At 60.2% G+C, this 14825-nt stretch overlaps 3 protein-coding genes across 3 annotated transcripts; all 3 read right to left on the bottom strand.

The window, feature by feature from the left end:
* Positions 1–6589: 6589 nt before the first annotated feature.
* On the bottom strand, positions 6590–8448 carry DCS_04062 (endosomal SPRY domain protein; the record flags this gene model as incomplete). Its single annotated transcript, XM_040801374.1, has 3 exons — positions 6590–7686; positions 7825–8130; positions 8199–8448. The coding sequence occupies 3 exons, from the start codon at positions 8446–8448 to the stop codon at positions 6590–6592; spliced, it is 1653 nt and encodes a 550-aa protein (XP_040656407.1).
* Positions 8449–8627: 179 nt separating this feature from the next.
* DCS_04061 (uncharacterized protein) lies at positions 8628–9336 on the bottom strand (the record flags this gene model as incomplete). Its single annotated transcript, XM_040801373.1, has 3 exons — positions 8628–8999; positions 9048–9165; positions 9287–9336. The coding sequence occupies 3 exons, from the start codon at positions 9334–9336 to the stop codon at positions 8628–8630; spliced, it is 540 nt and encodes a 179-aa protein (XP_040656406.1).
* A 1624-nt stretch (positions 9337–10960) lies between these two features.
* Positions 10961–13976, bottom strand: DCS_04060 (Armadillo-like helical; the record flags this gene model as incomplete). Its single annotated transcript, XM_040801372.1, has 3 exons — positions 10961–11062; positions 11157–13820; positions 13875–13976. The coding sequence occupies 3 exons, from the start codon at positions 13974–13976 to the stop codon at positions 10961–10963; spliced, it is 2868 nt and encodes a 955-aa protein (XP_040656405.1).
* Positions 13977–14825: the final 849 nt, after the last annotated feature.

The raw sequence follows: 14825 nt of genomic DNA, 5'->3' as shown, positions 1-14825 counted from the left end.
CCTTCCATGCATTCCGTACGCTGCGTGCAGATGCATTGTGATGCGTCGTCTCCTGCTCTGCGCTGCGGCAATCGTCTCGTATTCGAGACTATAAATACCGGCTTGCGTTTCGGCAGCGGCCTCGAGTAACGCAAACCTTGCATCAGCCTCATGGCTTCCCTTTGTGCCTAGCCTCTGAAAGATGCAACCTGCTCGACCGCATTGTTCGTCCTCCAAAATCATGGCGTTCGAATGGACCGCGAACCTTGGTCTAGGCCTTCGCATGCCATGTCTGCGCCGGAAACCCTCGCTCCCGGGTCCGTGGTCCGGAACGACGTTTTCCACGATTCTCGTCAACGACCCAGCAAGGACGCAAAGGCTTCGTGAGCAGGTGCTGTAAGCAAGTAGGTCCTGACCATCGACCGGTCTCGTGGCTTGGCTATGCGGAGCGAGTCAGCGTCTCGAACCGCATACCCTGGCATGCTGGAGGAGAGTATTGCCTCCGATTTACTCCTGGCAATAATATCAATACGCGGCGTCCGTGATAGGCCTGACTCTGTGCCGAGCATCACCACAGTCCACTTATACGGCCTACCCTCCAATGACTGGTGATGAAGCCGGCTCTGCTGGAATTGTCGTCAAGAACAGGGGCTACCATGCGGAGAAGAGTGTACAGCCGGATGGATATGCGGCGGGTGCTTTGTGTGCATTGGTGGGTGGCCCACCCAAAATAATCGTCCCCAGAGCTCGACGGCGCCTACTCCCCGGCCACGTCGCTGACACGGCCGGTCACGTAGGTGCCGGTACGAAAGGCAAGCTGGTGCCGATTTCGTGCAAATGTCTGGCACAAGTGGTTTGCAAAGCAGTCGTCCGTCCGTGGCACAACCAAGGCCATGGCGAGAACTCGGATGGTACGATGCCATGGGAATCGTGGCCGTGCTCCTTGCTCATGTCCTGCCTCGTCTCGGACCAGGCCCACGGCAAACGATTTCTAGCATTCGTCGGCCGGCTTTGGGAAGACCTGAATACCATGGCCTTCCACCAGAGCAGCCGCTGGCAGGGAGAAAAAGACCCAACGCAATCGAGCTCAATGCCTAGGCACCTGCCTGTTCCGGATGCCCTTCCATCACCCTTCGGACCGCCGTTGATTTTTTTTGGATTCTGACGAACCGTCAGTCCATCTTGGAGGGCCAGACGGGATCGTCCGGCAATTCCCATTGCCTGAGTCACTGAAATCGCACGACCGGCACGCGACAGCTTGCCATTGTCTCATCCAAGTACTTTCTCCCATTACAGTCTGGGCACGTGGACATTGTACGTTCGGAGCTGCCTCTTATAACGCCATGCGCCATGTCTCGAGGCAATAAATCGACAGTCAAGCATGATTCCAACTTTCATTATCAAAAACATTTCAGTGTCGAGCCTGTGACAGGCCGGCGTCGAGTTCAACTTCGTCCGAGACCCTGGCCACATCGGTCGAGACTGCATCCATGTACGTGGAGTTTCCTACGTGGAATTTCAACCATGCCATGGCTTTCTATCCTGAGTTTCGAGCGCTTCATGCCGCCATGTTCTTGCGGGGGACCGTGAACTTGATCGTTCGAGGTTCTCTCCAGTGTAAAGCATGCTTGCCCTTGCGTCGAGCATTCATACCAAGTCGTGCAGTCATGTGCCGCAACCCGATACAATGCTCCATTGTGCTTAATCTAACTTGTACGGGTTACGGTTCCACGCTGTTCGGCTAGCATAGCTTGCCCCATTCCGCTTCCCCTCTCTTCCCCCCCCCCCCTTCCCCCTTTCGCGCCGCGACAAACAGCATGACTAGCGGCTTCCTCTCTGCGCTTGGTCGTATGAATGTTGCCTTGTACGGAGTATTCCGTGGCAGAAGGCTGAATGGCAACGGAGGCCAGTCGTCTCGAATATCGACGTCGCAAAGTGGGCTCCCCCAGGATGGGGCCACGAGGGTCGCCGCGTTGGGGGGACCCTAGGTGGTCGATGAAGGCCTGCAAGGCGCAACCCGCCCATGATGCTTGCTTGATCTTCATTCGGCTCCAGCACAGGAGCCGTGGCACAGGCATACGCATGCGTACCGGCACAACTTCAGCAGAATAGGAGAGCGGCAGCAGCATAGCTGGTATGGAGGCCGCGGCTGGTATGGTGCATCGGGCAACCGTCATGGTCAACTCTGCGCCTACGGAACACAAAGTGAGCGATATCCGCGACCCATCTCTCGGGCTCCTCCTCCACTTCCCCCCTGCTTGCGTTGATGGCCTTCTACGGTGGGTGTGCCTGCACGTCTCCTGATTCGAATGGAGCGTCAGATGGGGAGGCGTCGGGTGACTCCAGCGGGAAAGGTAGGCATGGTTCCGTTTCATTGGCCTCATGGACATGTAGGTTCTCGCCGTCGGGTCCCGCACTTCTAGGGGAGCAGTTCATTCTTGAACCTGATGCATCATCCGTGCCGCCGCCGACTTGTCGCTTTCGAGACAAGTGTGTGGGCAGGCGTAAGTATGTGTGTGCGGGTATCACGGAACTGGAAGCACCTAATCAGGCACAAGCGGCTAGGTTCTGCCCCAGACAGACACGACGGTCACGGTCACGGCTGCGGTCGTGCGGCGTGCCATGATGTGATAGCTTTCATGCTGGAATGGGAGGAGGCCATTGGCACCTGGACCGGGAGCTGGGGTTGAGCTGCCGTGAAACCCCCCCCCCCCCGGCATAGAGCCAGGTTCCTTGCCGTCCCTGAGCTTCGGTACATCTTTGACCATAAATTTCCGGGACATACCGATCTTGTTCGTATTCCAATCACGAAGCTCTCCAAGCCTGCCGCTGCTACAAGGTTATCAATGCAGGATAGGAGGCGGTGAATGGCAAATTTTCCCGATGATCAACCCGGACCCCCTGAGAAGGTTATCACTGGTCCTCCTGGAGGATCGTGTCATTGTAGAGGGGAGCTCGTATGCACAGGACAAGGGTTGGGGGAAGATGGCGGGGAACGACGCGTTGCCCGAGAGCTTCATTTCCCGGCGTCCCATCTGCATGTGCGGAATAGGGCACATCCGGTCGAGGCCCGAATGGTTTTCCTTCTGGCGAGACGCATACTTGGCTGCCGACGACGCTTGCCTTTCTCATACTTGTGCTCTTCCTCTCTCAGAGATTGGCCGCCGTACATTGCGTACTTGGCGTCCAGACGTGTGTCTGATTCGGCCCTGATCGGGGGTCTCGACAACCATCAGGGCTGATGCAAAACATCAAAGGGCGCCTGGGCCCTGCCACCATGCGTACTTGCATGCGTCCTACATACGTCCTTGAGCCGCGAACGCGTCCGGTTCGCACGGGAATTTCAATCGCAAGGCTAATCGGCACAAGGACAGCCTCATCATACGCAGTGCGTCTTGCCGTGACGTGGCCAGCCACAGCATACCCCTGAGCGTGGCAGTGTCAAGAAGGAGTCGACCTATGCACGCACGCTTAGACATGATTAGGACGAACCCACCTAATACCTCGCAAGTACTTACTTACATGAGGATAGGATGCCTTCCATCGAGGGCTGTCGTCCCCATCGGAGCGGCCGTCGTGACTCCTCCTGCTTCCCGCCCCCCTGTTCCCCCTGCTCCCTGCTCGTTGCCACCATCGTTCCCTCCTCCACATCCCCCGACCCGTATCGCGGTTCCCGGATGCCTGGGTATATGCCAGGGCACGTGCTCATACGAGTACAGTACGCCATCTATACAGTGAACATGGTATAGGCCACCATCGGGAATGACTCGACGGGCTGGTCTGGCCTTTCCATACTCTCCCTTGCCCCTTGTTCCCGGTTACCTCCTTACGCCCCTTGTCCTCCAATAAAGTATCCGCAAGGCTCTCGGGAGTCGGGCGTACTGGCACGTAGTGCCATCCGGGGTGCCATCGCGGCAAGACCGATTCGTAGGCACAAGGCCCACAAGAACTGCTGTGAGTACGTGTCAACGTGCATGTACAACCAGGTAGGAGGTTGGCAAGCCAAGGCAAGGATTTCTTTGCAGAGCTTGTCATGGAGCCAACCCACTCCTTCGGTCCCCTCCCCTTCTCCGTCCCCTGCGAACTCCCTGGCCACTTCAACGCAACTGCTTGGACGCAGCTGGAGGTCATCTTGCGGAACGAAGCCGCACCCACGCAACGACTGCCGCGCGAGACGAGAGCTGGCCGACGGCGTCCAGCAAAGCGGGGAATGGGGGAGCGAGGCTGTGGGCTGGAGGCTACGATGAAGTTAGTGTGCGTGGGTCACGGCATTGCTGCGGATGTGTTCATTGCATGTATTATTATTATTACCTCTGGCTAGCTGAAGGGGCGAAAGGCAAAGGTTGTCGTCGGGGACGACCAAGGTTGCCACCGATGCCGGCTGGCGTTGCGGGCCTGATATTCGCACACCTCATCGACCGTAGTGCCTTGAAAGCCATGAGACAAGCTCCCCTGCGGCGCGACGCACGATTCAAACGCGTGCAAACGGGTGCCAGCGACTGTTTCTCGCCGAGAGGACCGACGTCCTCCGGCCCGCGAAGAACGCATGTGGAACTCATGCAGCCGTCCCTGCACGTACACTTGCCTGTCCACGACTACCTGGCAACGGAGACCTGTGCAGTACACCTGCGGCAAGTCATGTGTGCGTTCTTCCCAGTCGCATGAACCGCATCTCGGAGCTTTTATGGGTACCCGGTCGCCATCCTCCACGTCCACCCCAGTTAACTCCCGACCGCTCCGCACCCCTCCGGGTGGAAGGGGCGAAGCACGGCTCGGGCGTTATCGCGATGCAGGGGTGTACGGATGCAGAAAGGACGTGGAAAGGGGAAAACCGTACGATGGCGACATGCATCGCGCACATATGCATGTTTTATACGTGTGTCGGTATAAGTATGGATGCTCGTATAGCCATACTTAAACTTACTTACTTACTTGTACCTGTGGGAAGGGAGGTGTGGCTACGCATGAACTCGTGCGAGTCCTTACATGCAACTAGTTGTGCTCGCCGTTCGCACTACTAACCACCACACAGTACACAACAACACTTGCTTGGGTACTGAGAATCCGTACGCGGCTAGAACCGGCTTGGCAAGGTTTGTGGTCAAATGAAACGAGGGCGGATGGCATGCCGACAACGACGGCATTGACCTGACACCGTGGCTGTTTTCTCTTCCCCATCTTGGCCAACCGGCTCGACACCTTGCCGCGTGAGGGGAAGACGGTGACGAATTGGGCTTGAGTTCTGTTCCCATTCGTTTGAAAAAGGCAAGAGAAGGGACACGGAAGCGGACAACGGAGGGATGAGAAGCGGAAAGGAGAGTGCCAAGATGTCCTCTACCGGGCGCATAATTGTGGATTCTCCTCTCCGATCCCTAGGCTTGTCAACACTTGTCTTCTGGACGGCTACTGTATAACCGCTGTCCAAGGACTCACGGCTTTTGGTTCACGATGGATGGGCAGGTATTCTTTGAATACGGGAAAGGGAAATGGAAAGTCTGGAAAGCGTGGGAAACTCTTTGCGAAGACTCGTAACGAATCCACGTGCCCAAAGCGGTATGTCTTACTCGACGCTCACCAGGCGATGCGCTAGCCTGAACTGGACAGTGGGGACTGGCCTGGCCGATGCTATGTGCGTCGTACTGTACGAATAATTCGTCTGTGCACGGCGCGTATACTGTGCTGCGCAGAGACCTCGCGGGGGCTCGGACGTATTTCTCCGTGCTACGCACTGTGTGTCAGGGTATTCGTCCGAGCAGGTGCTGTATTTGTACAAGTTCGTACTGATACGAGCGTATGAAACAGAATACCTACACGAGCACTGGCTTGCAAGTACATCCTTGTACAAGCGGGCACAGTACGTACTCGCAGGTACTTGACGGTACTTCCGAGCGGACAGAGTATGGGGAACGCCAAGTGGGTTCCATCGAGGTGACACCATAAGCGAAGCCGGGGGGGGGCATCACCGTACCCACCGTCCCACACCATGGTTAGTTATACTCACTTACTCACTTACAGCACTCCGTACTTGCGCATCCATCCAATCTCACCACGCCGCCGACTACGGAGAATCCGACATCTCGTCATGCGTGCACCTCGACAAATACTCTGTAATTGTGCAACGAAACTGCTATGCGGAGTGCGCCTGCGGCGCGAGCCCGCAGAACGAGCCTGCAGCATGAGCTCGTCCTCGTCCAGCAGCACCACGTCCTTCCTGCTCCCGGCATGCCGACCAACCATCGCTCGCGGCAAGGAAAGAATGCAGCAAAGGGCGCAAACGAGGCCATGGTCGTCCATGTCGCGAGGGCCGTCATCGTCGTATATGTAGGTCGTTTGTCTCAACCAGGGGGGGAATAGACCTGCTCATCCTGCTGCTATACAAAACGCCGCGCCTCCGCTGGGGCATACGACGCATGCGTTGCGCGTGCCGGTCATTAAAAATCAAACGACGCCTCCCACCGCTCCGCCGAATCTCAACGCTCATTTTGCTTCGCTTCCGGCCGCCTGAGATGGCATGCCGGCGTCGCCAACCTCCCCCGTCTGGGTCCGGGGATGGCAGCGGCATCGTGTTCTCGCCGCGGCGCCCTTGTCAGTTCGCGCGTGCTTCCGAGCCTCAGTCGGCGTCGTCGTCGCTGCTGCCGCTGCCCATCGATGACGATCGGGAGCTGTCCCGTCTCTGCTGCCCCGCGCCATCCCGGAGGGCGTCGTGGTACGTCGGCACAGGAGGGTGACCGTGACCGTGACCGTGGTTGTGGCCGTGACCGTGGTTGTGGCCGTGACCGTGGTCGTGTCCGTGGTCGTGTCCGTGGTCGTGACCGTGGTCGTGACCGTGACCGTGGCCATGGCCGTCATCGTGGCCGAGTCCGCCTTGACCGTCTTGGCCGTGCTCCCGCGGAAGCGGAATCACCGTCGACGCTGATCCACCGCGGCTGTGATTCGCGCCCAGAAGCGGCGCGTGCTCTGCATGGTCGACGCTGAACCGTCGGCCCGACGAGAGAGTCGGGCTCGCGTACTCGGGCGGCGGGTTCGTCGCATCCTCGAGGTGCAGGTGCAACGGGTTTCCCTCGCCGTGCTGCTCGCCTCGGGACTGGCCCGCCGCCGCACCGCTGCCGCTCGCCTCGCCGTTCTCCTCCTCGTTGGGCACCAGCTGGGCGAGCGAAATGTCCGTCGGGCTTCGGATGGGGCCCGGGCTCGTCGGATGGAGGATTCGGAAGTTGCCGCTGCGCGACCGTCCGTGCTGGCCGTGATAGCTGCTGCCGTGGAGTCGGTAGGGCGATCCGACCGCCGCCGCATGGTGATGGTGTCCCTGGCCGGTCGTGATGCCGTCCTTGATGCCCGTCTCGAGCAAGATGCTACCCTGCTCGGAGCCGTACGGGGGCGGGGGCGCGAGGCTGCCCGTCACCGGCGCGAGGCCCCATTTCTTCACGTTGGCCTCGATGAAGACGAATCCCGACTGGCCGAGGTTGACGTGCACGACGGCCGGTCCGTTGGCCCCGACGGCGGGGAAGAAGTTTTGCGACTTCAGGCCGTGCACTACCTCGTCCAGCCTCTTTCCGTTGCGCGTGAAGAAGATGGCGCCGGTGCGAGGCCGGTAGCCGACGCCGATGACATCGCCTTGGACCAGCTCCGGTCCGTAGGGTGTCTGACTGAAAGGTTGATTGTAGTGTCGTGAGCCGTTTGAGTGATACGCAACCGAGTACTTGTGGTAGCCTGCCCAGCGTTAGATTGGCGTGCCAAAAAGAGAATGATGAATGAATGAACAAATGAATGAAAGAATGAATGAATAAAAGAATGAAAAAAAAAGAAAAGGTATCACGAGGGAACGTCATCACAGAGGGAAATGCCTACCGGGTAAGCGAAAGAGCGGGTACGGCTTCGTCGTCATGCCGATGGCGAGCAGTGTGCCTTCTGGCTTGTCGTATATTTTGGCCTCCCAGTAATAGACGTCGTTCTGCTTCGGGACGGGGAGGTTGCTGAGGACGGTGCATTCGGAATCGTAGAATTCAATCTCGGTTCGCGCCTCGACGAAGCAGTTGGCGATTTCAAGCTCCGGTTCAAACTCCCACGCCGACACGCCCTTTTCCTGGATGGCGAGGTACTGCGACAGCGAAATGTCCGTCTCGAGCGATTCCGGCGGGTTGGCCGTGATGAAGGCTATCAAGTCTTCCCTTAGCGGCCGCCACCGAGGGCAGCAGAGGCCGCGGTGCGGCGGATCGACTTACCTTTGGCTCGCAGGTACTCGGTCCGTGCCATGTCGTCCATCGTCTCGAGCGCCTCGGCCTCCTCCCTCAGAAAGGCCTGCTCGTCGTCGTACTCGCCCGGCCGACCGAGGCGGTCGAGCAGGATGCGGCCCGAGCCTGCACATCCCGACGCCCAGAAAACAAAGACGACGAGGGCGATGAGGATGATGGAGCCAAACGACGACACGAGCCCGATGATGATGCCCGTAAAGGCCGACGACGGGGCCGTCATGGTCATGGACCGCACGCCGTCCGGTCCGTGGGACGACGGTCAGCCGCTATCAATGTCGCAGCGGCGCCCGAGGTGCCGGTCGTGAGACGGACAGGCGTCACCGCCGCGACGGTGGCCACGGAGCGTCGTCGATGGCCGCCCTCGCGCAATGACGGGGTCTTGGTCCGGCAGACGATGGATCATTCGGCAGCGCCGAGGCCTCGTGTCGCCTGCGAGGAAGGGCCTGCCGGGGCGGCTTCGGCGGTGAGCCAGAGACGGTGCCGGCTGCCAGTGGATGGACGGGGACAGGGGGGCCCGACGGATGATGGCTTCGCCGGGTCGGACGCTGTCGGGGCGATGGCGTCGGTGAGGTGGACGTCGCCTCGAGTTGCCTGTTGGTGGCCCGGTCGCGAGGTCGCAGAAGCAGGGGCGAGGAGGAGCGGCGGGGGGGACGAGAGAGCGCGGACGAGATGGCTCGAGTCGATGCAAAGGGCAGCACGGCGGAAACAAACAATATCCGATGTCGGGAAGAGGAGGACGATGGATCGGGGATGGCGGACGAGGATGGAATGCTGGAGGAGTGGAAGCGGATGTGAGGGCAGGAGTCGGTCGGTACGTACTCGTCCCGGTTGCTGCCACCAACGAGGGCGAGCGCGGACCACTGGGACCGACCCAAGCGACCAGACCAGGCACCCAACCTGTGACCTGATGGCGGCAGTAGCGGGCGCTGCGCGGTACCTGGCTCGACCCCGGCCCGCGTTAGAGCCTGTGCCTGCGCCGCTCGCGAGGCCGTAACACGCTGGCGGGGCGATGGAAGTACCGTTGGCATCCAGCCCCCCCAAACCCCCCAAACCCCAACCGCCCCGTCACCCCCGGCAGCTGCGGGCAGAGTGACGCCATGATGGCCATGATGCCCTTGATGCCCTCCACCTGAGGCAAGCGGCCATGCTTCACCCGCTGCCTGCACCGTAGGCATACCTGAGCGTTCTCGGCCCCTCCCACCGCATGTGTCGCGCCGCAGAGAGTGCGTGTACTGAACGGGTCCACGCATTTCTCGTGGTCGGCAAAGGCGCCTTCTCAACGCTACATGGCACTTTGTTCCCGGCACGGAGAGTGGCAGCCTGTGCCGACGCACATGTACAGCTACTTGCGCAGTACTTACTTGCACTGCAGGTGTCGGGGTACATGTACATTGCCGAGGTATCGAGGCCGCGTCGGAACTGTGCTCGCAGTGACCTCCTGCCTCGAAAGATGCATGGATGGACGCTCCGTGCCTAGCAGTCTCTCGCTGGTCATTACGAAGTACTTGAGGCACGTATCGGATGCACCAGTCAGGGTGTCGTGTCTACAAGAAGAGGTACAGTAATTACTAGTATGTGGTGTGGTAGCTGTTATGTAGGTGTACAATTACCTACAGTACAGTACTGTACAAGTACGGAATACACTACAAGTACGGAGTGAGTACGGAGTACGGAGTAATTACACTACTCCTATTCCAAGAACATGTGAGTACGGAGTACTTGTACTACGTATAGTGCAGGTGAGTGATGTACTGTAAGTAAGTACAGTACGGAGTACTCCGGACCTAGTAGTATCATGATTATGTGAGCATAATCTGCCAGTACTGTAGATTACAGGAGCCCAGTCCTCCGTGCATGACTAATGATTCTATGCAGTGCCTTTGGAACTGGCTCTCGATGAATACGTAAGTAGTACGGAGTACTGTACTGTACTTAAGTATTAACTATGAGTCGTACTTGTATCTAAATGAAGCACTGGCGCCAGTGTTATTACTATACTTGCCAATGCACCAAAAGGCCGTAATATTATTACTTGGTACCCCAAACAAGGGCGGTTACCGTACAGTACGTACTCACCAGTAAGCACTAGCACGAGACAACGAACCACAATCCAAGTAACATAATATATTACCTGCAAGCACACCTTAAGCAGGTCACCTACCCTGGACCCTCATACACAGATGCGGCAAACCCAACTTTCCACCAGGTGAGGAACTGGCTCGAGGTTCTATGCGTGCGGGATGACAAGGGCATCGTGCGAGGCGTTCGAAGCCAGGCAACTTGCTTCTTGGGGTAACATCTACAAGTAATACTGTCTACAACCGGTACTGCCGCGTCAGCGCTCATGTCATGCAGGATCTCCTGCCCCCTCTTCGGCCTCGCCCACCGTCCACTGACTCGCCGCGTGGGTCACGTGGCTGTCCGCCGACACCCAACTGCTCCATACCGCCATTCCTGGTATATTCATCGTCGTCCTCCCTCGAGCCCCCCCCCCCCCTCTGCGGCCCTTATTTCATTCGCCCCGCATCAAGTCTCGTAGGTTCCCCTCGGCGTGCCGCAAATCTCGCACCAGTCCACGCTCTCGCGCCTCGGCCGGTTCGACGGCAGTCTCGCCTGCACTCGCATCACCGCGCGTTGCGGAGCGGTGAACGACACGGTCGGGCTGCTCGAAACTGACGCTCCACGTCGCCGCGCCGGCATCCGATGGGTTCGCGCGGCGGTGAGGCGACTCTTCAGATGGCGTAGTTGGCCTTGATGAGCTGCTGGTCCTGCGGCTGCATCCGGCCGATGAACTCGCCGAACTGGGGCATCATTTGCTTGTAAACGTCGAGCACCTGGCGAGCGAGCGAGTTAGTTAGTTTGTCAGCCGGTCAGCGTGCGTGCCAGTCTCTCGTCGACAAGGCGGATGGGGTGGTCGTTTGGACGTACGGCTTGAAAGACCTGGTGCAGCTCTTGCTTGATGGGGCTGCGGAGGTTCAGGTCCTTGTACTGCGCGATGGCGACAAAGTAGTCCAGCAGGACCCGCTCCATGCCGTGCGGGTTCTGGCTGACGATGATGGAGAAGCCCTTAAAGGCCGTCGCCTTCTCCTCGGACGGGTCAATCTCCTGCATGGCGACGAGGAAATCCTCGGCAAAGGTGGGCAGGGCCGGGGCGAGCAGCTCGGCGCTGTGCAGGCCGAGGCGGCCGAGAGCCGTGGCGGCGTTCTCGCTGAGCCCCTTGGGCACGCGGCCGTTGCTCATGATCTCGACGAAGCGCTGGAGCAGCTCGGCCACCCAGGGCGCCATGGCCTTGCCGTGCTGCATGGCGATCTCGCCGGCCGACCAGCAGGCGTTGTTGACGACGCCGAAGCCGTTGTCCATCTCCTCGTCGAGGATGCTGTCCATGTCGAGCTGGCGCAGGAGGATGGGCACCATGGCCGGCAGGTGCGGCTGCAGCTGCGGGAAGACGTACTTGGCCGAGTCGCCGAGGAGCGCGTAGGCCGACTGCCGAACCTCGTCGGTCGGATCCTCCATGCAGAAGCTGAGCAGCTCGAAGAAGGGGTGGGGCGAGCTCTTGACGAGCTCGGTCGCCTTCTCGTCGCCGAGAGCCTGGACGATGGCGCTCATGAGGTCGAGGCTCGTGATGAGGAAATCCTTGTCGGGCTGGTCGACGGCGGCGTTGCCGGCGGCAGCCGCCATGGCCTGCTCGAGGTTGTTGTGGATGATGCTGACGCACCGGATGAAGATGGGGGCCGCGTACGGCGTGAAGGCGTGGCCGAGGGCGAGGGCGACGTAGGACAGGCACTCGAGCAGGGGGAAGACCTCGCGCGACTCGTCGGCGATGGTGTTGTACCGCCGTATAAGCGCCGGCATCAGCTGGTTGGCGAGCTCGGGCGTGGCGAGCAGGGGGCCGACGCGCTCGGCGAGCGTCTGGACGCAGTCGTAGAGGATGTACATGTTGCGGTCCTTGTACCTTTCGAAGCAGCGGACGAACTGCTGGATGATGGGTCCGCAGTAGGGCTCCAGGTGCCGGCCGGCCTTCTCCTCGATGTTGGCAAAGGCCGACGCGCCGGCCGCCTGCACCTTCTTGTTCCTGTCGAGCATCTTCTGCAGGACGCCGTCCATCATGGGCACAAAGTACCGCTCCTTCTGCGCCTGGTCGGGAAGCGTGGCGGCCCACGACGAGTAGCGGCCGAGGGTCCAGCAGGTGATCTGCCTCACGACGGCCTCGTCGTCCTCGAGGAGGGAGATGAGGTAGGGGACGAGCTCGTGGAGGTGGGGGACGACGACCGTCATGCAGCCCTCGGCGACGGCGCCGAGGGCGAGCACGGCCGCCTCCCGGTACGGCCATTCCGTGTGCTTGAGGTTCTGGGACAGGTAGGGGAAGATGGCCTCGAAGACGGCGCCTCGGAAGTCGCGGGCGAAGACGTCGAGGGCGGCGGCGGAGCACTTGCGAACCGTCCACCTCTCGTCGGGGTTCATGTCGTCGCCGTCCTCGAAATCGTCGTCGATCTCGCCCTCCTCGACATCGTCGTCCATCTCGTTGAGCTTGCCGTAGCCGCCGGCGGCGTCGTTCTTGTTGGCGCCGTCCGCCGCCGGCGCCGGCGGCGTCGCCGCCGACGACCCCTCGCCGTTGGCCGCCCGAGTCAGGTTCTTCTTGGCAAAGGCGGGCTTGATGTCCTCCTGCCGGTCCTCCTCCTCCTCGTCGTCCGAGGCGTCGCCGAGGAGGGCGATCTCGTCGCTGCTGTAGACCATGCACTCGAGCAGGACGGGGATGATCTTGCCGAGGTAGGGCTGCAGGGCCTGCCAGAGGTTGTGGTGCTCGCCGATGGCGAGCCAGAACTCGGCCGCCTCGCAGGCGAGGTCCTCGTCGTCGCTCTTCTGCTGCGTGATGATGTAGTCGACGAGGCCGCCGATGTGGGGCTCGAGCTTGTCGGGCCTCGTCTCGACGAGGTTGACAAAGGCGCGGCAGACCTGCCGGCGGACGTCGAGGTTCTCGTCGGCCGAGAGGACGAAGAGGTGCTGGAGGAGGTCGTCGATGGAGGCGACCATGGCCTGGGACTCGTGCAGGGTGAAGATGTTGATGGCCGTGAGCGCCCCGACGCGCACCTTGGCGAGCGGACTCTTGGTGGCGGCGATGAACTTGGGGAAGAGGAAGTTGAGGGGCCGCTGCCCGTTGACCTCGCGCATCATCATCCTCGTGTTGTCCTCGCAAATCTTGGCCATGGCCGCCATGGCGCCCTCCTGCGCCTCGTTGGACGACTGGCCGCTCGCGTTGCCGATCATGTCAATCAGCTGGGGGAGCAGCTCGGGCCATCCCAAGATGCCGCCTCGCTTGATGACCTCGGTGGCGACGTTGCCGGCGAAGCTGCGGATCTGGGCGTTGGCATCCTGCAGGCCGAGGGGGACGGCGAGCTTGACGAGCTGCAGGCTCGCCTCAGGAATCGACTTCCACTCGTTCCGAACGTTGTTCTTCAGCATGATGCCGGCCGAGGAGCGCACGAGGTGATAGTCCTGCTGGCTGCACGGCAGACCCTCGGGCGGATGGGCGCTGGAGAAGAGGTAGGCGAGATAGTTGTTGATGTCGGGCGAGCTCTTGGCTTGCTGGAGCATCTACGAAGACGTCAGCTCTGGCGTCGGCGGCGGAGCGGATGCCGTGGCGCCCACCAGTTCGGCTTGCTTCTGGGCCGACTTGTCGAAGCCGCTGAGGGAGTCCTTGAGGCAGGAAGCGAGCTGCCGCAGCGATTCGGGGGCAGGCTGCCAAGCCATGGCCGCAGGAGCGCGTCTGTCGCAACGGAAGCGAGCTCGGAGGTGAGGAGGGCGGGAGGCCAGCAGAGCTGGGTCTGTTTGATGGCTCTGGCCTGTCGAATATTGCGTCTGGCCACCGTCAGCGAGGCTCGACCCCCGGCCGGGGCGGCCGGTGCGTGCCGCTGCTCTCAAGACTCACGCTATATGATGCTGGTGCTGGTGCAGCTATCGATGATGACGGGGGGGCGGAATCGACCGGAAGCGACGGTCAGCTGGCATTTGATAGACGTCGGATGGTGGAAGAGTCGTTCGTGATGCAGCCTTTTGGCCTGGTGGGCCGCCAACCAACCCAAGTCCGTCCAGTCCTGTCCGGGCGGGGCGCATCGCTCGTGGCCCGCAAGAAAACTGGTAGCGCGGGGTGCGATAACGATAACCCGGACAGGATAAGGACTCGGGACGGAGAGAGGGGGCGGCGGTTATTGGAGGTGCCAACCGTGTGCGTACAGACCAAGTACTTACAGTACAGTACTTATTACATGCAGCAGCTCTTTCGGAATTGCTCGGCATCAGCGGCGACGGAGCGCTCGAACTTGCGCTCGTCGCCATCGGCACAGGCGGCAATCATGATGCACTGCCGAATACTCACTTTTCTTCCACTCGTTCAACACGGACCTGGCAATGGCCCTGATGAATAAATCAACAAGCAGACCGTAGCGGGGTAATTATCGCCGTGCAAAGTGCATGTAGGTACGTACAGTACAAGGACTTGCTCACCTGCACAGTATGAAGTAAGTACTCCGTAATCCGTACCTCGTTGCAGTATTAATATTATAATAGCTGACGGACGTACGGATCAAGTACTCCGTACTC

This window comes from Drechmeria coniospora, chromosome 02, assembly GCF_001625195.1.
Source record: "Drechmeria coniospora strain ARSEF 6962 chromosome 02, whole genome shotgun sequence".
Classification (NCBI taxonomy): domain Eukaryota; kingdom Fungi; phylum Ascomycota; class Sordariomycetes; order Hypocreales; family Ophiocordycipitaceae; genus Drechmeria; species Drechmeria coniospora.
This window is presented reverse-complemented; position numbering and strand designations above follow the sequence as displayed.